This window comes from Aotus nancymaae, unplaced genomic scaffold, assembly GCF_030222135.1.
Source record: "Aotus nancymaae isolate 86718 unplaced genomic scaffold, 86718_ANA_hifiasm-v0.15.2.pri h1tg000079l, whole genome shotgun sequence".
Lineage (NCBI taxonomy): Eukaryota > Metazoa > Chordata > Mammalia > Primates > Aotidae > Aotus > Aotus nancymaae.
This window is the reverse complement of record NW_026988494.1, coordinates 11,462,967-11,490,065: the sequence shown is the minus strand read 5'-3', so window position 1 is coordinate 11,490,065 and position 27,099 is coordinate 11,462,967. Positions and strand designations below refer to the sequence as shown.

Genomic DNA, 27,099 nt, shown 5'->3' with positions numbered 1-27,099 from the left:
CTCCTAAAGTGCTGGGATTACAGGCATGAGCCACTGTGCCCGGCCTAAGGTTTGAATTTTTAATAAATAAGATTCATTAGTATGTTTTGAAGGTGCACCTTTGTGTGTGGTGTCTGTGTGTGTGTGTTTTTTTAAAGGAGTCTTGCCCTGTTGCTAGGCTGGAGTGCAGTGGCACGATCTTGGCTCACTGCAATCTCTGCCTCCCAGGTTCAAGGGAATCCCCTGCTTCAGCCTCCTGAGTAGCTGGAACTACAGGCACGCACCACCACTCCCAGCTAATTTTTTGTATTTTAGTAGAAACGGGGGTTTCACCATGTTGGCCAGGTTGGTCTCGATTTCTTGACCTCGTGATCCGCCCGCCTCGGCCTCCCAAAGTGCTCGGATTACAGGCGTGAGCCACCGTGCCCGGCCCCGTTCTGGACTTTTAAGAATCTTACTGTAACTGTATTTAGTTGTGATGTTTTAATATCAGGCTTCCTATTACATCAGGGGCCCTCAAACTACAGGCGATCAGAATGATCTGAGAGCTTGTGAAAATTGAAGATTCTCACCATCAAAGATTAGAATTCTGCAATCAGGCGCCAGCCAAGGACAGTTCCAGGAGCTGCATTTGATTGTGGCCCAAGGGCCAGTTTGAGAAACACATGCTGTGACCCCCAGCACGTGCTGAGTGAAAGCTCAATTCCTCTAAGGCAGTATTTATCACCTACATTCGTTCCGTACCCATGCAGGTATTAGCAATAAATTACCAATGTCCAAGGGACAGGTACTCTTCTCCCGTTTTTACAGATCTGGAAACACTGACCATCCCTCCCCTTCTCCGCTCCCACTTCGTTCCCGCAAATTTACGCGGTTCTAGCCAGGGTAAAAGACAGGTAAAATGTGCAGAGCTACCAAAAAAGAGGGAAAGCGCAAGGCATACTAGGTTCCAGCCAGGACACCTCCGCCAAGTAAATGCCTTGTGACCTTTGCCTTTGCACCCGGGGCCAATAGTTGGCGACTTTTAGCCGCTTCCCGCTGCAGACGTGGAGGCCCGGGGAGAAAACATTCCAGCCTTGGGCTGAGAAGGCACCGGTCCTGGGCAGAGGGGCGGGACCGGGGAGGGGCGGGGCCTGGGGACGGGCGGGGCTAGAGGGCGGCCTGAGGCTGAAGCCGCGGGGAGGAGGTGCGGGACGGGGCGGAGCCTGGGAGTAGGGCGGGGGCCGGAGAACCGCCCGTCCCCGAGGCTCGCGACCCTTGCCGAGGGGAGGGGGCGGTGCCCCCCGTCTAGCCCCGCCCCTCGGGGGGTGGCCCAGCGGGAAGGCGCGGCCGGCGGGGCGCGTGGGAGTCAGTGCGCTCTGGCTGCCGGAGCGAGGGCGCTTCGCTCCCTGCTTGGCCATGGCCGCACCTCCCGGTTGCAGGAGCGCCGGCTCCCGGGCTTCTCGCCCAACTCCCTGAGCGGCCCCGGTTTCGATCTTTAGAAAACCCCGCATTCTCTCTGGGGCTGTGGCGAGGGGCAGGGTGCGGTGAGCAAGGATGCGCTGAGGACCGCCAGGGTGCACGTCCCGGGTGCCGCCGTGGGTCCCGACGCGGGAGCCCAGCCGCCTCGGCCAGCCTCGATTTCCCCACTGCGCTGCCGCCGCCGCCCGCCGCGCTTGATGTGCAGAAAGAAGCCGGACACAATGATCCTAACACGTAAGCTAGACTTGCGCCTCGCCGTCGGGCCGGCCGCGGGAGCTGGCTGCGGAGGGGACCCGCCGCGAGAAAGTGTCACCTTGCCTTGTCAAGTCGCTGTCTGTTGTTCTGTGTTCTTGAAACGCTTTCTCCGGAGTTTCCGGAGTTTCTTGGAGGTGGTGTGGGGATAGCAGGACTCGCAGTTTGGGGAGGGAGTTTGAATTTTGAAGGAGTAACCCTTGACTACCTTTTGCCTGGGACCGCGGGCCAGCGCGCCAGGCGGACGGCCGCAACCCTTGAAGGGAAGCCCTGGTTCATGTTCCTGGTAGAGCCGGGCGGGGGGCTCAGGGCTCTGGCTGGAGGGGTGTGGCGACACTGCCTTTTACCTTCCTTTCCTATGGGGACTGCACTGCGCTCGGGCTCACCTCCTGTCATTCCCCAGGCTAGTCCAAAATCAGCTTGCACTCCCGGAGGGTTTACTGTGTGGGGACGTTTTAGACGCTAGCGGCGCTTGGAATTTTTTTTTTTTTTTTAACCACTGCTTGAAAGTCAGTTCACCAAAAACTTGTTTTTCTTTTCAACCATTTTTGGGTCAGATACGTTAAACGCTGGGAAGTAACTCAGACCTGGCCAGGGAGGTCTCGGTTTGGTGGCTGCGGGTACCTGGAGAGTGTTGGGGTAGTTTAGCAAGTTCCGTGGCTTGCAAAAGGGGTTCCTGCTAGAAAAAAAAAAAAATACAGGATTTTTTTTTTTTTTTTTTTTTTGGAGTTGGGTCGCTGAATCGTGTCCCTGAATTGCCCCCTTGGAGATATCCACGCCCTTGACCCCAACAAGGAGCCTGAGGAGCAAGTTCCTGGGCCGGAGAGAGGAAGGAAGCTCGCCGCCCGACCCGACTATTTTCGTAACGAGGCGACAGCTTCTTGGAAGCCTGCCCTACTCCTTGTCCCTGTTCCCACCTACAGCGTCCTGGGCCGAGCCTTTGATCCCTTTGTAGGAGGCGCACCCCTTCTCTCCGCAGCAAAGCAACCCTGCTGCGTGTAGTTTTCTGCGTCCTGGAGCGTCCTTAAGCGCACAGCTCCTGGAGCGAGGGAAGTGAGAGGACACGGGGTTAGGCTGGTGGGGTCTGATCCTGGTCTGTGGCCTGCTAGTTGGGCGAACCTGGGCAGTGACAGGACCTCACTGTGCCTTCTTCATCTGCAGCAAAGGGGTGATAACTGTATTACCTCCACGCCGGGAGGTTGTGAGGATCAAATGAGATCATGTAGGTAAAGTGATTAGCAGGGTGCCTATTCCAGATGTTAATAAATATCCAGTGTATGCTAATCACTGCAGAAGGAAGCCCCTGCTTGCAGTCATTAATTTGCATTGTGGAGCTGAAAACTTTGTCCCAGTCCCCATCCTTCCTCATCCCCAGTCTTGCTTTGAGTGAGTCTTTTTACACCCAATATGGGTGAGCAAATGGGTTTATTCTCAGGATTCAGAGGTTGTTTCAGGGATTATTGGTGAGATAGAGGAATGCAGCCTAGGCTGGTGGCATTGATGATGTATTTGGGAAAAAAAAAATTACAGCTCGGGAGAAGGCCGAATACTGGGTCTCAAATTACATTTTTTTTTCCTCTGAAATTCTGTTTGCTGAAGGGATGAGGGAAAATAATAGCCCAGCAGACTGCAGCCCTCTGAATGTAAATCTATCAGCAGCTCCAAGAGGTTGACTAATTCGCCATCCATCTGGACTACAGGCTGGCCGTCGGCAGAGATAATTTGCAGACCATAAGTGTGGAATTAATGGAGGTGCCATCTTGGCTTGCAGACGGCAGCAGATGGTCAGAGGGGTGCCCTGTAAGGCAGCAGCCCCTCTAATCTAAGAACTAAAGTCCTGGGGAACCAGTGTCAAATGGTTAGCAGATGTGTGTACAAAAGTTATTTCAAGACATTTTCTGAGAAAATGTTGGCGATTGCATGTATTCACTTTTATTGTGGCATGCCAGATTTACAGCGTGGCCTGAGCGCAGATGCATACTTTTTGCATTAGCACTACTGTTCAGAGTTTAAAATGAAGCACGGCAGACTGACTTTCTCTCCTGTCTGTTTTGAAAAGTTTGCTTTTGACAAATACTTATTTGAATTCACGAAGAGTAACACCAGACACCAAACAGCCTGAAAGTTCAAAAGGGGGACTGGGGGATAAATAGTTTCCAATTTAAATCTTTGCCTAGAGTGGGTGAGAAAAGTAGTTTTGGTGACTTGTGTCATAACTTCCCTATTGCAGATTTCATGAGGAATACCACTCAGTCCTTAAACAGTGAATAGTTGAGCAATTAACTGTTGCTAATTATGAAGGCAGTGTTTCAAATTTTAATGCTCTGGAAAGAGTGAAGGATTTTCTTGGGATTCTGGAGTAAACCTGGAAGACAGGTTACGCTTCAAACTAAAGCCTTTGTTTGCTTGCTTGTTGTTCTGTACTGTAGTTTAGAGAGCAAAGACTAAGCAAAGTTTAAGAGCATTTTTACATTAAAAGAGGTATTTGGGTGATTCTGGAAAATATACCAGGCCAGTAGAAAGACGTGTTGTTATTCAACAAGCTATTACCATGAAGTAAGTTTAAAAATGTATATAGTACTTAAACTCTTACTTGTAGAACTATTATGGGACTTAAAGGGGATATAGGAGGCCCCAGTGAGATGCCCTCCAATCAGAGGCTTGGTCAGATTCCAAGAGGTGGTTTCAAATACAGAAATAAGTACTTGGGTTTCCCTTGGTGTCCCCATGGAGATTTTAAGCCATGATGCAATGTTAAATGAGAGTGGTATTTTTATGACTTAGGCGGGTAAATACACAATTTGAAAATATGCAGGGAAGGATGATTTGGTCCAGAAGAATGGGGGCATCCAGAGTACAGTGGGTGAAATGGATGAGACCTTTTGGAAGAGAGCCTTGTGCTGGACAGGATGGTCCAGTATTGTCAACACAAGTTTCTCATGCTTCACTCTCCTTCCTAGCAACAGGAAGACGGAAATGAGGCCATGCAAAAATAAAAGACCCTGAAAGGCCCCAGACAATACTTGATCCACCCCACCATTCAACCTGTACAGCCAGAAGACTTTTACAAAAATAAAAATAACTTCAGATGTTTCCCTTTCCTCCCTGGCTATTGCCAAATCATTAAAGACTAAATTCTCAGTGCTTTAGAACATCATAGCAAAACCTGGCCCCATGGTGTGACTGGCATCCAGACCCACATCATGCCAAGCCTGTTCTTGAGATTATAAAGCAGACCTGGGGAGAAAGGTGATTTTCATTTGTAATGTTTGCACAGTCCAATGATTTAATGGCACGAGTTGGGATCCAATGGGAGAGAACTAATGTCTAAACTAAGTTGTATCTCTGACTTTCTCAGATGCTCATTTTTTCAGGATCTGCCCCCAAAATTCCTAGTTTGGAGTTGGGGGCCTATGCATTCAAGATACTAAAAAATAGATTGCTTTGGCCAGGCGTGGTGGCTTTTTGGAAGGCCGAGACAGGTAGATCACTTGAGGTCAGCAGTTTGAGACCATCTGGCCAACATGGTGAAACCCTGTCTCTACTGAAAATACAAAAATTAGCCGGGCGTGATGGTGTATCCCTGTAATCCCAGCTACTCAGGAGGCTGAGGCAGGAGAATTGCTTGAATCTGGGAGGTGGAAGTTGCAGATCGCGCCACTACACTCCAGTCTGGAAGACAGAATGACACTCTGTCTCAATCAATCAATCAATCAGTTATAGTCAAGGTGAACTAAGGTCCATAGAGTGTAAATATCCACTGTGTCTTAAAAAGCACAATTCCAGGATCCTCTTTTCCATGGCTGTGAAATTAGAAGGAAAATGCCTTTCTGGAGCACTTTCACAATTGTCTCTATTTCTGACTCTGTGACCTTTGCATATGGAGGAATGCAGAGGGAGGTGAGTGCTGTTCCTCTCTTAAGGAAGACTGCTGTAGGGTCAAAGTATGTTTTATAGGAACGGGTTGCTACATTGAATGAGTGCCATCAGTGGTGTTTTCTTTCAACCTCAACTTAGTTAGAGATCCAGTTAATGTAAAAGGGTTTAGATTCCCAGCTGGGAAAGGGCTCCTTCTGTCTGCCGGCACTTTTCCTTCTGTGGTACCCTGTGTTATTGTTAGGAATTACCATGATCAGTGATAAGAACTGGAGACTCCTTCTGGGGGCCCTCTAATTAGGTCTACTCTGTTGTAACATTTTTTTCACTGGACATTTCTGCCTTGCCATCATAATTAATGGAGAACAGGAAGAAGCCCTCCTGTTTAGCCTGTATATCTTTATAGTGTCTTTTAAGCAGCAGCCGGACTTCTCTAGTATGGCCCTTACAGAGCCTTACAGTTACTTTGCAATTTCCTGGGAGGTGTGTGGCATAGGTAGGGAGCTATATAATGGTAAGAGTCCAGGAATGACAAATTTTTTGTGGGTCACCTCCATGGAGGGGAGTCAAGTGAGAGGAGACTTAGGGCTCTGTCTTTAACATTTTGGGGAGTGTTCTGGCATACTATTTTCTAAAACTGTGGCTTGCATTGACTGTACCAAATAATTCTTTCTTCAGTGAAAGTACTTTCAAATATTATTTCTAAAGGAAACTTTTCCCCCAAATGTGACTGAAAATATGTGAATGCCTGCCTCTAAGGAAATAAAGTTTTGGGCACCAAAGTGAACTATTATATCCTTGTAAAGTGAAGCCAAAACACAGTGGAAGTCAGATTCTCTTAATCATTCATCCTTGGGTGTTTTGGTTGTTATTTTTTTGGGTTTTTTTGTTCTGTTATTAGACTTACTTTGCTTGTGAAAAGTCTGCTCATTTTCACTTTATACATTTCTTTACTTGGTGCCTTTTGGTGTCTACCCCTTCCCTTGTCAGGGAAAAATCAAAAGCTCCTTGAAGGCTGAGGTCAGTGAAGCCTGAGTCCTTAGATGCCTTTGGCACCTCCCATCCACATTTTGTTCTCTGACCTGCCCCACCTTTGAGTGTCCTGCGGAGAGGACTGGAGGTCACTTCCTGAAGCTTGTCAGAAAGGCGCCTTCCTTCTCCTCGCAGGAGTCTCTAAAGGATGTCTAAGGGACAGAAGTTTTCCACATCCTGGGGTTGTAGCATTTCCCAGGCTCGCAGCACTTAGGAAGCCACGAAAGAAGAGACCTCAGAGGTGAAATGGCCTGTGGCCCACGCACAGAGTCGCACCACAGCCACGCTATGTCCCTCGTTACACTCAAGTGACAAATAGAGAGAAGATGCTGAAATCCTGAAATGATCTTTACCTTCTGATTCTGGAGAAACCATAAACTCATAAGGGATCCAATCTCCATACAACTCCCCTTTTCAAATTGTATAGCACAGAAAGGGCATTGTATATAATGCTTAGATATCCGTAAAAGTCATTTCATAGGAAGTTCTAGAATTTTGCAAAGGCAGCCTGGAAAACCAGTGCCTTTTTTCTCCTGAGGGGTAGCTGAGATGCGGGGAGGGTCAGTGACTAGTCCAGGGTCACATGTGAGTTGACTGGAACCTCAGGCCCATTCCGGTCAGCGTGTGTAAAGAAAATGAGGACAGCAACAAAATGAAGGTCTTAAGTTGTTCATAGGAACCTGGATCAAAATTTGACCATTAGATTAATTTCTGTTCATTCGTTAGTGTTCATTTAGGGGACTGCGTGTCCCAAGCAATATTAGTGAAAATAATTCCTTAGCTCACCTAGAACATAGCAAGTCTTATTTTTTTCTCACACTTTCGGCACAAAACTGAGTCTAATTGAATAGTGTTTCCTCTTTGAGGTTTGACATAGAAATGGCTGGAGATAGCTTATGCTCCTAACCAGTACCTGCCATATTTTCATTGTCATTGGTCTTTGATAAGATAACTTGATATTTCATTCATTTTCTTCATTTTCTTTTTTCTGTTAGAACAGATGAAATTATGGGTGAGCACTTTTGTTTGTTTGTTTGTTTGTTTGTTTGTTTTGAGACGAAGTCTCACTTGGTCACCAGGCTGGAGTGCAGTGGGGCGATCTCCGCTTACTGCAACCTCCCGCCTTCCAGGTTCAAGCGATTCTCCTGTCTCAGCCTCCTGGAGTAGCTGGTACTACAGGCACGTGCCACCACGCCCAACTAATTTTTAAATTTTTAGTAGAGACAGGGTTTCACCATGTTGGCCAGGATGGTCTTGATCTCGACCACGTGATCCGCCAGCCTTGGTCTCTCAAAGTGCTGGATTACAGGTGTGAGCCACTGCGCCCGGCCTAGCAGTTTTTTTAATAGATCTTCTTGCTATCCCCTTTATTTCTATCCCCTTTATTTCTAATTCAAGGTTTTTATAGCACTGCTGTTTGCACACTATTTTATGTTTTCCTGTGCTATGGTGGAACTATAAAGCAAAAGCCAGCGTACAGTAAATATGTAGAATACGCTTTGCTAACATATGTAAAAGAAAGTTTATTTGTATGCCAACTTTTAATAATGGAGACAGGGTTACTCTAGGTTTGTAACCAGATATTTTGCCTTGAAAAATAAGTTTAAAGAAAAAATGGATTATATAATCTTAAAACATGTGCTTCATTTTACAAAAAAAAGAGACTCAGAAAAATAAGGACTCTAATCAGTTAGATACTTTCCTTTCTTGAAATCTTAATCTATACAGTTATCATCTTCAAAGGACTTTGTATTTTAAAAGCTATTCCAAATCACTGCTTTTAGTGCATAGTTTGAAATGTATAAATATTTGACATAGAATACTAGAAATACATATACATGTGTGTGTGTGTGTGTGTGTGTGTGTGTGTGTGTAGCAGACTGATTTTTATCCTGCCCAGGTTGAAATGAAATAGAAAAATGTGATGACTCAATATCCATTTCCTTAATAGTTTATTTTCATTTCAGTTTGACCTCTTTTTGCTGGGAAATAAGTGCCAATTTTTGATTAGTTGGGAGATACTTTCTGTTTCTGGAAATAACTGGATCAACACAAGGCTAGAGGGCCTGATAGAGCCATGTCCCTCGTGGGCTCAAGTTAATCCAGAGCTGTTGCCTTTGCCAGGGAAGAGCACATGTTTTGATGTGAGCTACTTGCCTTTTCCTGGTTTATGTGTTAGAAAGAGTACTTTGCAAACTCTTGTACTAGATGATCCCCGAAGGGGATTTCAATTGATTTAATTTCTACATTGCTAAAATGTCACTTGCAGCGCTTAATCCCAGTTAGAGGCTTGCCAGGTGTGTCTCCCGATGTTTCCTCCTTTCAAGGCAAAACCATCTATTAAGTTGTCATCACATCACAGGGAAAATGAGTCCTTTTCCCCTCCTTTATATAATTTCTAGGAATGTTCTTTACTGGAAAGCTGTATATGTATGTCTCCCAACCTCAAGCAGAAGAATAAGAGAAAAAAAGGCAACTTAAAAAGAAAATTCCCCAGAGCTTCCATTTCTTACTAGGACTGAAAACAGTATGGTGATTTACAAGTGAGGGCGCTGTTAAAATAGGCAAGAAGTGCTCTAACCTGGGGATGAGAGCTGGGTAGCTTTGGACCCTTCAGCAAATCATCTCAATTCTGTACCAGCTTCCACATGTGTAAAGAGAAAAGATAAAAAGCTCCAAGATGCATATCAGCGCCCAATTCCTGGCTTCTTTGGAAGACAAGATGCTGCTGTAACAGAAGTACAGACATGAAAGATCAATAAGGAAAGTAAAACTCTTAAGAGCTTTCTGTACATTGAAGTGTTTTCTTCCTCTCAAATTGAAATTTAGAGGGCTACAGACACATACATAAGCAAACATCTTTGGTTTTGTGTTTTCTTTAATATGAACATAGGCTTCATGGGACAAATCAGTAAGTCGATCTCTTAAAAAGCAAATTGAACCAGGAGTGGTGGCACACACCTGTAATCCCAACACTTTGGGTGGCCGAGGTGGGTGGATCACTTGAGTTGTGAAAATTGAGACCAGCCTGGCCAACATGATGAAACCCCATCTCTACTAAAAATACGAAAATTAGCCGGGTGTGGTGGTGCATGTCTGTGGTCCCAGCTACTTGGGAGGGTGAGGCAGGAGAATCCCTTGAACCCAGGAATCGGAGGTTGCAGTGAGATCCCAACACTGCCCTCCAGCCTGGGTGACACAGTGAGCCTGTCTCCAAAAAAAAAAAGGCAAATTGGAAATGTTAGCTTTTAAAATGAAAGCAGTTAAAACTTCTGTAAATTTACAAAACTGGAGGTCTCTCATAGCGGTTTCGAGTGATCCAGTTTTTTGAGGGAGAAGAATGTCTCCATCTAATTGATGAGAAATCTGGAAAATTAACAGTGGGCGTGGAACTCCTTCTAGAGGTTGTCTTAGAGAGAAGGTAAAATGGGTGTAAAGGAAATACTAGAGTCAAAGCTTAGGGAGTTTACGAAGCCTGTGGCAGTCCCAGGTTTTACAGATGAAGCAACAGGACCAGAGAGATTATTTTCCTAAGGCTACCTAACTAGGCAGTGGAGTCTTTCCTGGATCTGTTTTCCTGACTTGCTACAGTAATGCTTTGTCCTCTGCTATCGATAGAGTACTAGAAGGACCTTGGAGCACCCAGATGCAAAGCTGTTTCACAACTGAGGAAATAATGTTGGCTGCTCATTGCATAACCAGGCTCAGAAGGTGCTTCCATCCAATCCATGAGATAACTTACTTTCTGCTCCATACTCCTGCTTTTTGCTCTGTGTTCTAGTAAATCCAGACTGCATTCCTCCCAACACCTCTGCTTCCCAGCTTACCTCTTACTTCATTCGGGGTCCTTTACACTGAATCCCCTCTCCTGCAATCCAGTTTCATATCCAAGATCATAATGCCTCTTTAAATAAAGGCTGAGCACAGATTGGGCCCGAGCAGACCCCACTTGCCCACTAGCAAGAAGGGACATCCTCCCACCTCTGATTTCATACTCCTATGTCTTATCACATTCCTCTTCATACTATACAGAAGTTCTTCGTTTCCTTTTTTTAGAGAAAAGCTATGCATGAGAATAATGCATTTCAAATTGGTCACATTGGTAGATAACACAGCATTTAAAAATATATAAAAATGTAAGACTGCATCACTTATTGTAGGTTTTGTTTGAAACTTTTTTAATAGCTATGTGTACAGATGTGTTTATATGCATGAATGTCTATTTATATTTATATACACATATACATGTTCATACATGTTACAATGTAGAATGTATTTCTTATGGTGGATCCTGGCCAGAAAAATTAATACCACTTACTAGAACACAAATTGCATGAGTGGTTTTTTTTTTTTTGAGATGGAGTTTCGCACTGTTGCCCAGGCTGTAGTGCAGTGCCGCGATCTTGGCTCACTGCAATCTCCGCCTCCTGGGTTCAAGCAATTCTCCTGCCTCCACCTCTAGAGTAGCTGGGACGACAGGCATGCGCCACCACGCCTGGCTAATTTTTTGTATTTTTAGTAGAGATGAGGTTTCACCATGTTGGCCAGGATGGTCTCAATCTCCTGACCTCATGATCCACCAGTGTCGGCCTCCCAAAGTGCTGGGATTACAGGCATGAGCCACCACACCTGGCCTGTTGTTAATTTATTTATGTAATATTTATTGAGCAACTACTATGTGCTGTTGTAGGTGCTTGAGATATATCAGAGAATAAAATAGACAAAGAAGCTTGCCCTTGAGGAGCTTACAAAGAGGAAAGACAGAAAGTAAACCTAATAAGTGTTGTAGAAGAAGAAACAATAAAATAGGAAAATGGGGAGAGAGGGCCCAGATGCCATGTCTCATGCCCGTAATCTGCACTTTGGGAGGGAGACTGGGGCAGGCGGATTACTTGAGGTCAGGAGTTCAAGACCAGCCTGGCCAACATGGTGAAACCATGTCTTTACTAAAGGAAAAAAAAAAAAAAAGAAACCAAAAATTAGCCAGGCGCTGTGGCAGGCACCTGCAGTCACAGCTACTCAGCAGGCTGAGGCAGGAGAATCGCTTAAACCTGGGAAGCAGAGATTGCAGTGAGCCAAGACTGTGCCACTGCACTCCAGCCTGGGAAACAGAGCGAGACCCCATCTCAACAACAACAAAAAAGGCGCCAGGGGAGAGGGCATGGGAGGAGGCAGGTGTGGCTGGATCAGTCACTGGGAGATGGGGCAACAGGCGGGGTCCTGACAGGAGGCAGGATGTGGCGGACATTGTTAGGAGTTTGGCTTTCACCAATGAAAGGGGGACTCACTAATGTTGCCTGTACGGGGACACTTGGGACTTAGCAAACACATGAACCTTAGAATAGCCCTTAGGAAACCAATTCGTTTCCAAGTGGAGGATACAGGATCCTCATACACGCTGTACTTTACTGAATTTCCTTTCCACTTGGCTTCCTGCTTCAAGACAGAAACTTGTGTCTTTGATTTTTCCCTGAGGGCTGCTGGCAGTACACCTAGTTCCATCCATAAATAGTGAAGGGGATAATGTAGGATGATTAACTTTAGCTAAACATATGACTGTACTAGAATATACCTAACGATAGATTTGGGTGAGCTTTTGTTAAGCCAGATAGCCTAAGAAACTGAATTCTTGACTGACCAGTCTCCCAGAAGCTTCCTGTTTTTTTTTTTTTTTCAGACTATGCATAGCAGATGTTTGGAATTTTTTTAGGTACCTGAGGGTAGGAATGCTGCCAGTGGCTGGTGAAAATCTTTACTGTGATTAGATAACATTGGAGTTTAATAAATATTAATATATGGATTCTGTTGTCTGCCTTAACCTTACTAGGAATTTGTTTTACCCAGATAACTCCTGATAACCAGTTTTTGGCAGTTGTGTATGTTTAACATTTGTTTTGTTTGTTTGTTTGAGATGGGAGTCTCGCTCTGTTGCCCAGGCTGGAGTACGGTGGTGCCATCTTGGCTCACTGTAACCTCCGCCTCCCAGGTTCAAGCAATTCCCTGCTTCAGCCTCCTGGGATTACAGGTGCCTACTACCGCCTCCGCTAATTTTTGTATTTTTAGTAGAGATGGGGTTTCGCCATGTTGGCCGGGCTGGTTTCGAACTCCTGACCTCAGCTGATCTGCCCGCCTCGGCCTCCCAAAGTGCTGGGATTATAGGCCTGAGCCTCCATGCCCAGCCAACATTTGTTTTTTTTAATTGCAGAGAGAAAGATATTCAAGTCATCGTTCTCTGTCTTTAAAGAAAGGAAAATAGTAACATTTTTTTCTTTTTCTTCAAACCAACCTACCTGTAATTCCTTTGCACAAAAAGTTGTCTTTCGGGATATACAAATGAATTAAAAAGTGAGAAGTTGGTGGAGTGAAGAAGGGGGCATTTATTTGAGAGAACCCGGGGCTTGAGGTATGACAGTGTGGTATGTCCTCAGAACTCCAAGGAGTTTGGAAGCCTGAAACAAGCTTACATTTGAAGGTCTTCCAAGAGCTGAGTGGATAGGCAGATGCCAAACTGCGGTCTTTGCTGAGGATTTCGGATTGTATTTGATAGGCGGTAGAAAGTCATTAAAGAACTGTAAGCCGGGGAGTGACATGATGAAATATGTGTTTCATAAAACCAACCCAGTGGCTTGGGGATCCTTGAAGTAAGATAGATGTGTTGTGGGCAGGGAGGGGTGAGGCTTATCAGAGAGTTCAGTGAGGAGTCTGTTAGGATAATCCAAGGGTGAAAAAGTCCAGGATGAAGGAATACAAAGAAACGTCATCTGGCTTAGTGGTCCTCAGTCCTGGCTGCCTTTAAACAGGGAGCTTTTCTGAAATACAATGTCCAGGCCCTATCTAGACTGAGTGAATCAGAATACTTGGGGAGGGAATGGTCAGTGTTTTTAAAAACCTCCCTGGCCAGGCACGGTGGCTCACGCTTGTAACCCAGGACTTTGGGAGACTGAGGCAGGAGGATTGCTTGAGCCCAGGAATTTGAGACCAGCCTGAGCAACGTAGAGAGACTCTGTCTCTACAAAAAAGCATATAAACTTAGCAAGGCGTGGTGGTACATGCCTGTAGTCCCAGCTACTCAGGAGGCTGAGGCAGGAGGATTGCTTGAGTCCAAGAGTTCAAGACTACAGTGAGCTGTGATCATACTACTGCACTCCAGCCTGGATGACACAGTGAAACCTTGTCTAAAAAAAAAGGAAAGGAAGAAAAGAAAGAAAGAGAAAGGACGAAAACTCCCCAGTGAAAAAAAGAAAAAGAAAGAAAGAAAGAAAGAAAACTCCCCAGTGAAAGAAAGAAAAGAAAAGAAAACTCCCCAGTCCAATTCCTATCTACATCCAGGGTTGGGAGTCAACAAATCGCCTCGCCTTACTACAGGTGTTTGAGATCATGATTTGTTTGTCTCAGTGAACCTCCTGTGGTACCTACCCATCACATAAAGATGGGTTGTAATTAAAGCCATCGAGTCCACCTGCACAACATCCCTGCAAAATTGGCCACCTTGAAATCATCAGGAGAATTGATAAGCAGTGTCTTCCCTCCCATTTGAAGGAATCTTTGTCACCATGTGAAGGAGAATGTATCTTGGTTTGGATCAGAAAGCACCGCCTGCCTGCACACAGCTGACATGGTCCTCTAGCAATTAAATAAGCATCAACTTTCCCATGAATCTTTGCCTATATGGCTATATCAAATTTTAAGAGATCCAAGGAATCTGGAAAGTGCTTGAATTTTCTTGCATTCCTTTAATTCCTTAGAATTGCATTGAAAAAAACCAAATTCCTAAAAAAAACAAATTCACTGTACCATTTGCATCGAAGCCTGGTTTTGGTAGCATGTTATCAAAGAAGAGAAGAAACCCAGAAGTTCCCTCTGTGAAGCTAGAGGGAACAGAAGATTGAAGTAATCGTATCTTGGTTACGCCCAATTACTATTGTTTAACCAGATAATAGAGTTCAACAAAATGATGTTGGGGGTGCGGAGTTTTTGTTCAGCTTACTATTGAGGGGTGATGGGAAGACAGGATCATCCCATCATGCCAGGAAATGTTCAAATGTGGCCTAATGGTTCCCAGTCATACACAAAAGGGTGTCCGAGACCTTATCCATCTAATGTGCAGAACTGCTTTGTGAAATGACTTTGACTAAAGCTGTTTCTAATAAAAATTTCCTGTTTCCTCCTTAAGGCATTTTGTCTGTTGTTTGTTTAGAGAAAACCCAGGTATAAAAGTTTCATTGTATTTCCATTGTATTTTTAGTTTCTAATGGCACTTTTGTTCAGTGGGGAATGTTTTTTAAAAATCATCCTTGTACTTTTCACACCACCACTCGCATACATTGAAGGGAAAATCACACCCTCAGAGCTGTGTTAGAGACCCCCCCAAAACAAGCATAGGGTAGGTAAAGGTGACTGTGATATATATACGGTTTTCTGTAATATTTGTTCATTGTTACATACTACATATTATTTTATTTTATTTTATTTTATTTATTTTTGAGAAAGAGTCTTGCTCTATCACCCAGGCTAGAGTGCAGTGGTGCGATCTTAGCTCACTGCAACCCCGCCTCCCAGGTTCAAGTGATTCTCCTGCCTCAGCTTCCTGAGTAACTGAGACTACACAGGTGCCTGCCACTATGCCCAGCTAATTTTTCTATTTGTAGTAGAGATGGGGTTTCGACATGTTGGCCAGGCTGGTCTCGAACCTTTGAGGTCAGGTGATCTGCCCACCTTGGCTTCCCAAAGTTCTGGGATTACAGGCATGAACCACTGTGCCCTGCCTGTTACATACAGTATTTTTAAAGGGAAGAACATGTCTTGCAGGAAGAACCTTGCATTTTTGTAAGTCATTGTTTTTTCTCTCACTGTGGCATTTGAATGTAGAAATCTCATTTTTTAAAATTTATTTATATATTTTGAGATAGAATCTCACTGTGTTGCCCAGGCTGGTTTTGACGTCCTGGGCCCAAGCAATCCTCCCACCTTAGCCTCCTGAGTAGCTGGGAATACAGGCAGAAAGCTCTTTTCTTCTTTTTACATTTTTTGTAGAGATGTAATCTCACTGTTTTTGTCTAGGCTGGTCTTGAACTTTTGGCCTCAGATGTTACTCCCACCTAGGCCTCCCACGATGCTGGGATTACAGGAGCGAGCCACCTCGCTTGGCCTCAGAAAGCTCATTTTTAAGGAGAGGTGGTTACTTCTTTTTCTGTTTACTCATGCATTTATTTTAGAATCAATATGAGGTGTAAATGAACTAATATGCGCTAGTGCTTAGATAAGGCCTTACACATATATTAAGCACTCAGTAAAGTGAGCCATTAATAGAACTGTTGAAAGGCATATCGGAAGACTGCATGGAGGAGGTGGCATTTCGTTGGGACCTTGAAGGATGAGTGAAATTCCTTCATGAGCAGATGGAAGGGCATTTCAGGCCAGAGAATTCACTGCAGTATAGTGTGTGTGGATATGAGCACCAAATTTACTTTGGCTAGAGTGCTCAGGTACAGGGAGCTTAACAATTAGGTTGGATGCCAAGTGGAGACTCTTGAAAACCTTGCAGGGGTGTTTAGACCTTTTTTTTTTTTTTTTTTTTTTTTTTCAGACAGGCTCTTGCTCTGTTGCTCAGGCTGGAATGCAGTGGTGTGGTCACCGCTCACTGCAGCCTTGATCTCCTGGGCTCAAGTGTTCCTTCCACCTCAGCCTCCCAAGTAGTTGCAACTCACACCTGGCTAATTTTTGTATTTTACATAGAGATAGGTCTCCTTATGTTGCTCAGGCTTGTCTCAAATTCCTGGGCTCAAATAATCCACCAACTCTGCCTCCCAAAGTGCTGGCTGAGACTACAGGCATGAGCCACTGCACAGAGCCAAGACCTGATTCTTTAGGCATGGAGCTCCAGCGAAGCTTGTGAAGGAGAGGGAAGATTAGTAACTCAGCAAGTTTGATGAGCCAGGATTGGTGGACAGGACAGATTCTCTTAAGAGAGGGGAGTCTGTAGACTCCAGAGTTTTACTAATAGTTAGGAGATCGGAATGAAAGTAATGGCGTGAATCGGGGAATGAAACTATGTGACTTGCTTGTAGACATAGGTTCATTTCACATAAAATAAAATAAAATAAAAATAATTGATACTTAAAAATCAGTACGTACATTGGATTGTTAGTACTTTCTCTTAACCTATGAATTGGAAATGGTGGGACTGAGGTTAAAAAGTATTCAATTTTCTAAAAATATGTGACAACTTTGTACAGTTTTCTAATTCTGATTTCTACAAAAACAGTGGGTTAGGTTCTTATTTGAATGCAGCCTAAGTTTTCATGAGTGGACTTCTTTTGTTTGTAAAATAGTCATATGCTTGTCTATTTCCCATGATTTCATATCAAAAGAAAAGACATTCTCATGTATTTTAGGGTGAAGGAAAGAAAGAGTAAGATTACTAGATCTCTACAGTTTTGGGAGTGCTGCTTTTTAGACATAGTAAACTGTTAATTAAATTATCTGCTCAAGAAGCAAACCTTCACCTGTTTACAATCTTTCTAAGTGGCCCTAAGAGTGACTATTTTGACACAGCTTTTCTGATCAATTTGTGGTCATTTTGAGTCATTTTATTTTCTTAGTTGTAGAAAATAAGAGTCTCATGCCTGTATCTCAGCTACTTAGAAGGCTGAGGTGGGGTGATCATTTGAGCCCAGAAGGTCGAGGCTGCAGTGAGCTATGATTGCACCACTGTACTCTAGCCTTAGTGACTGAGCAAGACCTTGTCTCAAAAAAAAAAAAAAAAAAAAGAACAACGAGAAGGTAATATGCATTTTCGTGTTCCTGAAATCACGTGGGACCTTAAATAAACATTTTGTAAAGTTATATATAAATAAAAGATTGTTTAAAAAACTAGTATCTTACCTCTTCCATGCTTCTTGGCATGAAACTATTTTTCTAAGTAAACCAAGGAGTGTGCTCTGGCAAGATTGGCTAATGAATTGGTATCTAATTAAGGCTTTTGTACACATGCTGACCTAGTGCCATGTCTGACTATCGTCAAAAAAGGGTGGGCATTGAGAATTTTTGGTTACTCACCACTTATTAAGTTAAATATTGAGAAAGCAAACACGTTTACTTTTTAACAGTCTATTGTTCAATGTCTAACAATCTGTTCAATGAAAATAACCTCTAATAGCCAGGTGAAATGAATTTTTAAAATATTTTTAAAGACAGTCTTACAGCCTTCTTTCTTTCCTTATCTATCTTTTTTGGGAGGGGGTGGGCACACAGATAGGGCAAAAGTAATTTCCTTGTTCTTTTTTTTTTGGTGACAGTCTTATTCTGTTGCCCAGGCTGGAGTGTAGTAATACCACTGAGGCCCACTGGAGCCTCTGCCTTGCAGGCTCAAACAAACCTCCCACCTCAGCCTCCAGAGTAGCTGGGACTACAGGAGCGCACCACCATGCCGGGTTAATTTTTGTAATTTTATTTTTCTTTGGTGAAGATGAGGATCTGCCATGTTGCCCAGGCTGGTTTCTGGGCTCTAGTGATCCTCCCACCTCAGCCTCTCGAATGCAGGGGTTATAGGCGTGAGCCACCACACCCAGTCTAATTTCCTAATTTTCTAAAATAAAATATTGAGTTTGTATATTTTTTCCAGCTATATAGTTTTCTAGGAAGTGTTTATTTTATAATTTTATTTAAAACGTCTTTATTTCCTTGCTCAGACAAAATGTGGATATACACATAGAAAAAAGTAACCTCACATAATTCCCATCGGACAATTCTACACTTTTATTCAGGGCAAACACTGAAGTTCTTCCATACTGATATCACTCTATCATTGACTCCCAATTCAGTCCTAAATCTTGGGTTGAATAATGCTTTCACTGCTACATTGAAAAGATTCATGAAGTTAACTTTGCCATGCTATTTATTTCCAGGATATTGCCATAATTGTTTTTAGTTTGGGTATTAAGTAACTCATCAGGAGATGGAAAGTTTTTGTTTTTTTTTTCTCTTTGCTATGCTCAATGAGGACATTGCCACTTGCTTTAATGAATGGATTTTCTTAATTACCTTTCTTCAGAGGCCAAGGAACTCATGAAATAATAGGTGAAAAAAATGCCTTAAAACTATAAAGTTACTAGACAAAAATAAGATGTGTATACTTCTGATACGAACTGTTAGTCTCCCACTTGGTTGAGAGAGATGCTTAATGAAGATTTGAATCTGGCATAAATTATGCGATGTTGAGACCTTTATAAATGAGTCAGTAGACTTGTATAACTGAGTACTCTCGTGGCCTGAGGAAGGTGGGAGGAAGAGTTGAAAGGAATATTCTTTGTGCAACCAGAGAAACTAAGTAATGTTCCCAGGACCTCCTCTGTGAGTCAGTTTTAATGGGATTGTAAATATGTGCTCCAGTAAGTTTTAACACAGTGTGTCAGTTGCTCTTGGCCTTTCTGTTTATCGATATTATCTACAAGATGTTAAACCACAGGGAAGTAGAAGCCTTATTAGCCATTTCTGCCTGCCAAGATTGTGGGATTTACTGACTTCATGCCCTCCGTGTTCCTTGACATCCTGGGCCCCTCCTACTGGATTAATACCCGGTCAATACCTGAGCACCCAACAGTGAAACAACACAACGTCAGGGGCTTTTGAAACACCCACCCCATGGGTGTCAGAAAGCCTGTGACTTTACTAAGATAAATTGTATTTTAGCATGTTGGAGGTACTTCGTGGCCTTTTGTGGAAGTGAAAAGTAATCCAAGTTAGGTCAGCCAGACTTAAAATGAGTGATGTAATCTCTCTTCAGCTTTCTCATGATGCCTTATTTTCATAACCATTTGTAACCAGAGCACTTCAGAAGCAGCACAGAATGAGTAACTTACTAGTAGGACCCCATTTTTTATTTTTTGTAAAGAGAAAATACATCCTTATGCACATGTGAAAAAACTGGAGAAGACGCATGCAAAACTTAAACCGTTTGAATTAAGTGTGTATGGCCGTCTGCTTATCCGTATTTGCTACAGCAGTCACGTTTGCTTGTATCATAAAATCAAAGGTTATTCAGGGAAAATAAGCATGCTCAGGTACACACAGCTAATTTTGTCTTTCTTGTGTTCTGTTCTAGAAATTGAAGCCAAGGAAGCTTGTGATTGGCTGCGGGCAACTGGTTTTCCCCAGTATGCACAGCTTTATGAAGGTAAACTGGGAATGCCATTTTTTAAAAATTGGCATAATCATAATCCCTTGCTCATGAGTACTATTGAACTATGATATATTTTCAGCAATTTTATCATTTAAATGTTTTATTTAAAAAATAATAATATAGAAAGCATGCAACACCCCACCACGCAAAACAAAAGCTAGCACCTTGATGATACACACCCATGGCACCCATTGTTCTGCCTGCTGCCTCTCCCTACCCAAAATCATTATCCTGAAGACTATCATTTTCTTGCTTGCTTTTTATATAGTTTTGTTGCATTTCCTGAAAAGTACATTTTTACAAAGTTATTCTCACCTTTATAAAAAGGGTACTGTGCTGTATGTAATCTTGTGGGGTTTTTATTTTTTACTTAATACTGTATTGTGAAGATTCTGCTATACTGTATGGGCCTGTTACTACTCATTTGCTTTGACTGCTGTGTAATACACCATTGTTTATATAAACCAGTGAATAAACCACAGTTTATTCATATCCACACTCTGGTTGGTGGGCATTTTAGCTTTCTCTGTTTTGCTTTTATAAGCTGTGCTGTTATGAACATTCTTGTATCTATCTTTTGTGGTACATGCATAATAATTCATCTCACTTCTGTACCTAGGAACAGAATTACTGGGGGTAATACAGAATATGTTTGTTCAATTTTACAATGTGAGTTTTTCAAAAGTGCTTGTACCAATTTTCACTCTTACCAATAATACATAAATATCCTATGTATCCACATTCCCTCAAGACTTGATATTGTCAGACTTTAATTTTTGCCAACCAAATGGATATAAAATGATATAGAGATTTTGAAGGCCATTTTCCTAATCCTTAATGGTAATGAGCATTTATTCATGTCACTTGGCCACATTTGTTTGCTCTTCTGTGGAATGTCTCTGGCTCATTTTCCTCAGTTATGCTTCTCTTAATGATTTTATAAGAGCTCTTTTATTCTCAATACTAATCTTTCATTGGTCATGCGTTGCAGATACCTTTCCCACCATTTGTAATTAGGCATTTCACTTTTCTCTGGGTTGTCTCTTAATGAATATTATGTTTTCTGTGGCATTCAGTTGTTCAATTGAGAAAAATGATTCTTAAAAAAAACAAAAAATATAGGATCTGGGCTGAATTTTTACTATCTCATTTTCTTATCAGTGCCCTGGGGATTGCTTGGATACTGAGTCATTCCCTCAGCTTCTGCGGGCCCTGGGGTGCATTTGTGCTCCCTGAATGTCAAGATAAATAGGTGTTCATTTATTTGTTTGTTTGTTTTGAGACAGTGTCGCCCATGCTGGAGTGCAGTGTGGCGTGATCTCAGTTCACTGCAACCTCCGCCTCCTGGGTTCAAGCAACTTGTCTGCCTCAGCCTCCTGAATAGCTGGGATTGCAGGCATGTGCCACTATGCCTGGCTAATTTTTGTGTTTTTAGTAGAGCCGGGATTTTACCATGTTGGCTAGGCTGGTCTCGAACTCCTGTTCTTAGGTGATCCACCTGCCTCAGCCTCCCAAAGTGCTGGAATTATAGGCATGAGCCACCGTGCCTGGTCTAGGCTGTTCATTTATATGGGAGTTTCATTATACTTTATATGAAGTCAGTTTAAAATAATTACAGCTGTGAACTAATGCACTCCATTTTATAGGTAACTTTCAAACAAAGATTGGGTGAATAGTAAAGTGATTTCCAAGTTAGAATACCTGGTCTTCCTTATGTAGCCTAGATTGATTGTATGATGTTTTTTCCAAAAAGATGGATTCTGAATTGTTTTATTGTTAGACTGTGTAAAATACCTTACTGCTTCTCCATTTCAGAGAATATCTCTGGTTTCTTTTGATTAACTTGCATGCTTATTTTGGTGGAATTGCTTGTCTTCCCTTTAGAGAGAAGTTCTGACCTGTTAACATTCAGAAGGGCTTTGGCGGAGGAGGGGGACCAGCATTCTATTGAATTTTCAATTCATAGCTCGGAGATAAGGAAAGATAATTGCATTGGCAGTGACACCAAAGTGGCTGTCCTTTTGTTCTCCTATTTAGAAATTACATTTTCTTCAATTATGTTCATTTTTGGCATTGATTTGCTGCCAAGCAGCACTTTCTTGTGATATATATGTTTGCTAAGACCCAATTCTAGTCCCAATCTTACGTCTTTCGCAATCCTAAAACACAGACTGCATTTGCACAAGTTATATTTGGGGTCCCTTCATGTTCCCAAGTCTTTGGAAGCATAAGCCTACTTTTGAGGTACACTGCATATTGTTTGGGGCCATCGCCTCCCCCTGTTTTTCCTGCCACTGTGTGATGGGTGAGTACACACACCATATACCCCATACAAACCCACACATTCCATAGCTCCGTGTTTTCTTCCATATCTCCTTGATTTTGGTACTTGGCAATTTATACTTCCTGCCTTTCAACCCAGACTGGAAATTGAGTTCAGAGAATGTCTTCCATACATCAGTCAACTCTCATCTTTTAAAAACCAGTCCTTTCAGAAAAGAGTCTGGGCAAATAAAATTACTAATTTAATTCTTTCACGCCTTACTTGCATTTAATACCTACTGATTTAAAAGAAAATTGTTAAGTTAATTTGGATTAGAAAAGCAATCTAAAATATAGCTCTGGGTATACTAACTTAGAAATTGCTAAAATAACATAGTTACTTTCTCACATATAGGTAACAGGCATATGAAAATTTCAATTTACATTTATAGATCTGATGTTATACTCTGTAAATATTAAAATGTATTATTTAATTATCAGCTCTGTTATTTCATTTTGGTATGTATTCAAAGTGAAATACAGACCAGGCATGGTAGGTAGTTCATGTCTGTAATCCTTGCAGCTTGGGAGGCTGAGGTGGGCGGATTGCTTGAGGCCAGGAGTTCAAGGCCAACCTGGCCAATATGGCGAGACCCCATCTCTATTTTTAAAAATTAAAAAATTAAAAAGAAAAATCAAAAAAGCAAAATGTAGTGTCACAACCTTCAAACAGTGTTTCAATCTGTCTTGCTTCATTTACTAATACTCTACATTGACTATAAGTCCTTCTATTTCCACTATAATGGTTCCACTAATCATTTGTCTAAGAGAGACTTGGTCTATAAATTCGTGAAGAAATATAATCCTGTGATACTAAATTTTATGTATTCATAAATCTTTGGAAAATAGATACTTTCTTGGTCTCTCTATATTATCATTTAGGGAACAATGTCAGTAATCCAACTCTAGCCTTCAGGAAAAAAAGGACAGACTGTAAGTTTATACTCATTCTGATATATTATCTCCAGAAAATAGATGACTAAGAATAAGGAATTCCATAAAACCAGTGCTCATAAGAAACAATAAAAACATAACGAACAGTTATACACCCTCAAGACGTGGAACAGGACTAATTACCTGCATCTCCAAAACTGCTGACAGCCATATCTATTCCACTGTGTGACGTTAGCCATTTTGAAGGCCAAAGGGATTTTTTATTTTTTATTTATTTTTTTCAGACAGGGTCTCACTCTGTCATCCAGGCTGGAGTGCAGTAATATTCAGAGTTCACTGCAGCCTCAAACTCCAGGGCTCAGGTGATCCTCCACCTAGGCCTCCCATGTAGCTGAGACCACAGGCGTATGCCACCATGCCCAGTTAAAATTTTCTTTTAATTTTTTGTAGAAGCGGGGTCTTACCATGCTACCAGGCTGGTCTGAAACTCCTGAGTTCAAATGATCTTCTCTGCTTAGCCTCCTAAAGTGCTGGGATTATAGATGTGAGCTGCAGTGCCCAGCCAAAGGGATTTTTTTGCTTGTGATGATTCTAGCTTCCTGCTGTGATGACCGATTTCACCCAGGTCTGGTCCAAAGAGTTACCACACACCAAGGCACTCCTCATGGTATTGTAGTAGCATTCTACAGAGGAGGCCCATGATTTGCCCTCATAGCTGGAACTCCAGGAGGGTGATAACTTGCCTTTCCCCGGTGGCAATTTCAGAGCTGTTGTAAATTTCCACAGTGACTGCCTCTGCTCTGTTTTTCTTGGGTATATTTATTTACTAAGCAATCTTTTTAGTCAGTCTAGAGACAGGAATTCCTCCATTGAGTTGACTGTTTTCCCCCTCTCTGGTTTTCAGTTCTGATACAGCTTCTTCATTGTCCTAAGAGAACTGAATAAACTCTTCTACAGATTGAAGGATTTGGGATTCTGTTGTTCTACAAAAACTTTACAGCTAGTCCTTTATTTTTAGGGGAGTTACATCAACGCCTGCAAGGCCATATTGCAGTGCTAATATTTGTTTTTAAAAAGCATATCTTGAATTCTCCTTAGCTATTGATGCCATGTGAGTGGATTACATTCCATTTCCTACCACTTGCCATTGTTTTCTAGATCTTTCTGTGGTTCAGTTTTTCTTCCACGACCTTTTCCCTGATCACACATGAGCAAAGACACATACACATACACGCAAACCAGCCACATTAAAAGGGAGCATTCTTCTGACAGTGATTGTGGCTTAAATAATAATTTATACTGGGGCCTTGTTGCCTGCTGATTTGTTTAAAGTTATAACAATGTTCTGAACCACTTCTCCTTGACCAGAAGCAATACTTTAAGTTTCCACCACTTTAAAGCCCAAGCTCCTTTACGACAGTGATGCAGGATTGGCTTGAATTGCCTTATTGTCCCATAGAACTTGATGGGGAATGAAGTGTCCTATAGTAGGTGCTCAGTACGTTGCTGAAGAGTTTTTTCCCCTTTGATAAACTTGGATGTTTGGCAGATTGGATTATAGATTCTCAACAAATATATTTGTTTACTTTTCTTATAGATTTCCTGTTCCCCATTGATATTTCCTTGGTCAAGAGAGAGCATGATTTTTTGGACAGAGATGCCATTGAAGCTCTATGCAGGTAAATGGACACATTTTGAGTGTTTTCCTTTTTCATTTTTTAAGAACACAGTGCTTAACACTAAGATAGGTTTTGTTTGCTTTTGTTTTAGATAATTAGGTTAGGTCTTTATTAGCAAATCATACAGTGATCATAGACTTGTTAATTAAAAATTAAGTAAAATAGGCCAGGCGCGGTGGCTCAAGTCTGTAATCCCAGCACTTTGGGAGACCGAGGCGGGCAGATCATGAGGTCAAGAGATCGAGACCATCCTGGTCAACATGGTGAAATCCCGTCTCTACTAAAAATACAAAAAATTAGCTGGGCATAGTGGCGCGTGCCTGTAATCCTAGCTACTCAGGAGGCTGAGGCAGGAGAATTGCCTGAACCCAGGAGGTGGAGGTTACAGTGAGCTGAGATTGTGCCATTGAACTCCAGCCTGGGTAACAAGAGCGAAACTCCGTCTCAAAAAAAAAAAAATAAAATAATAAGTAAAATATTGTTATTTAATATTACTATTAAAATAGCATCCACACTGTCCTAGAAAGTGCTCAAACAATACCCTTCCATATTTGATATGATATAATTGGTGTAATAAGTAACTCTCAGGTGGTTTGGAAACTTGGATTAAGGTTTTCTAAAAGGGTACGATGGAAATTTAGCATATTCAGAGGAATAAATGGGAGGTGGCGCATAAAGACAGGAGCATCACTTGAATTCCAGGAAAACTCCCCTCAACCTCTTCAGTTTCCCCTCATATAAAATAACGATAGGATTAAATAAAGCTATAAAATAACTCAGCATGGTCTTTAACATATAGGCAACAGACAGTTAAATGATGTGAAATTGAATAAAACTGTCAGAAATTCTTGATCGTTGTGCTGTTGGGTCTTTAAGCTGAGAGGCAGCTTGTCGGTTTTAGTGAGGTGGGAGTAATAAAACCTGTAGCAGACGATGATGGGACACTGATAATCCTTTCAAGCTCTTCCTCTGACATTTCTACTCGTTTTAAGTTTTTCATCCTTTCTAATTTTTCTCAAAAGCTAAAAGCCCTAAGAGCTAAATTCTGGGGGAAAAACATTATACACAGACAAAATTCACATAAGTTGATTTGATTATGAAACTAAATAAGTTTTATTTTAATTTCAGGGTTTTTTTTTTTTTTCTTTTTGCTGTGGGGAATGGAGTTTCGCTCTCATTGCCCAGGCTGGAGTGCAATGACGCAATCTCGGCTCACTGCAACCTCCGCCTCCCGGGTTCAGGCGATTCTCCTGCCTCACCCTCCTGAGTAGTTGGGATTACATGTGTCCGCCACCACACCCAGCTAAGTTTTGTATTTTTAGTAGAGACGGGGTTTGACCATGTTTGCCAGGCTGGTCTCAAACTCCTGACCTCAGGTGATCCACCCACCTTCGCCTCCCAAAGTTCTGGGATTACAAGTGTGATCCACCTCTCCCAGCCTGTTGTTCGGGTTTTTTTTTTTTTTTTAAGACAAGGTCTCACTCTATTCCTCAGGCTGGAGTGCAATGGCATGATCATGGTTCACTGCAGCATCGACCTCTCATGTACAGGTGATCCTCACACTTCAGCCTCTGGAGTAGCTAGGGCTACAGGCGCACACCTTCATGCCCAGCTAATTTTTGTATTTTTTGTAGAGATTCAGTCTTGCCATCTTGCTCAGGCTGGTCTTGAACTGAGTAGGACTCAAGCAATCACACATCTCGGCCTCCCAAAATGCTGGGATTACAGGAGTGAGCCACCACACACCCTCTCAGTACTTTTTTTTAACTTGGAAAAATATCATGAAGGTAGAATGACATCCCATATCTCTTTCCTCTTTGTAGGCAAAGAAAGCAGTGATAGTTCTGTGAAAGTACTGTTTTCTGCCTTTCTTATGTAAAACAGTGTTATTTGAAGCAGCCAATGTAAGCAGTGGGTTTGGGGAAGAGAGACAGGATATTTAGAATAGTATATGGACTAGACTAGTTCTCATGGTTTAAGAGAGGAAATAACAAAGAGTCATCTTAACCACAGAAACACTGTCACTTTTCTAGTCCAATTAAATAACTGATCAAAAATGTACAGGGTATGTTCCCATTTTCTGAAAGAAACCTAATTCTAAGCACTTCGCTATGGAGTGTAATACCATAACTATGTCATCTGGAATGAAAAAATGTCACAGATGCAGCTTCGGGAGGGGAAGGAGTCCACATCTGGAATATGAACTACTCCAGACATTTTTTTAATGTTTTAATGCTTAGCTGTGGGGCAGAATTAATCTGTTTTCAATCCATCACTGGTGATCATGCATATGCATGAGGTCACTTCTGAGATGCATCTTAGGAAATATTTAAGCATTGAGTCATTTCACACATTTTAAGCCACTTAGGGAGTGGGCACTCTGAGCAGCAGCAATAGCTTAGGAATTCTTGGGTCATAAAAATA

General features: G+C 42.4%; 1 protein-coding gene across 6 annotated transcripts in view; it reads left to right on the top strand.

The window, feature by feature from the left end:
* DLC1 (DLC1 Rho GTPase activating protein) overlaps window positions 1–27,099 on the top strand; it is a 422,870-nt gene that overhangs the window by 369,978 nt on the left and 25,793 nt on the right. For 4 of the 6 annotated variants that reach the window (XM_064368818.1, XM_064368819.1, XM_021673878.2 and 1 more), the window contains 2 exons: window positions 19,703–19,774; window positions 24,594–24,675. In XM_064368818.1, coding sequence (XP_064224888.1) covers window positions 19,703–19,774; window positions 24,594–24,675 — 154 coding nt within the window. Of the gene's footprint in view, window positions 1–1,589; window positions 1,675–19,702; window positions 19,775–21,950; window positions 22,086–24,593; window positions 24,676–27,099 lie in introns of those variants that run through there. The other 2 variants (XM_064368821.1, XM_012465787.2) reach the window with 2 other exon arrangements.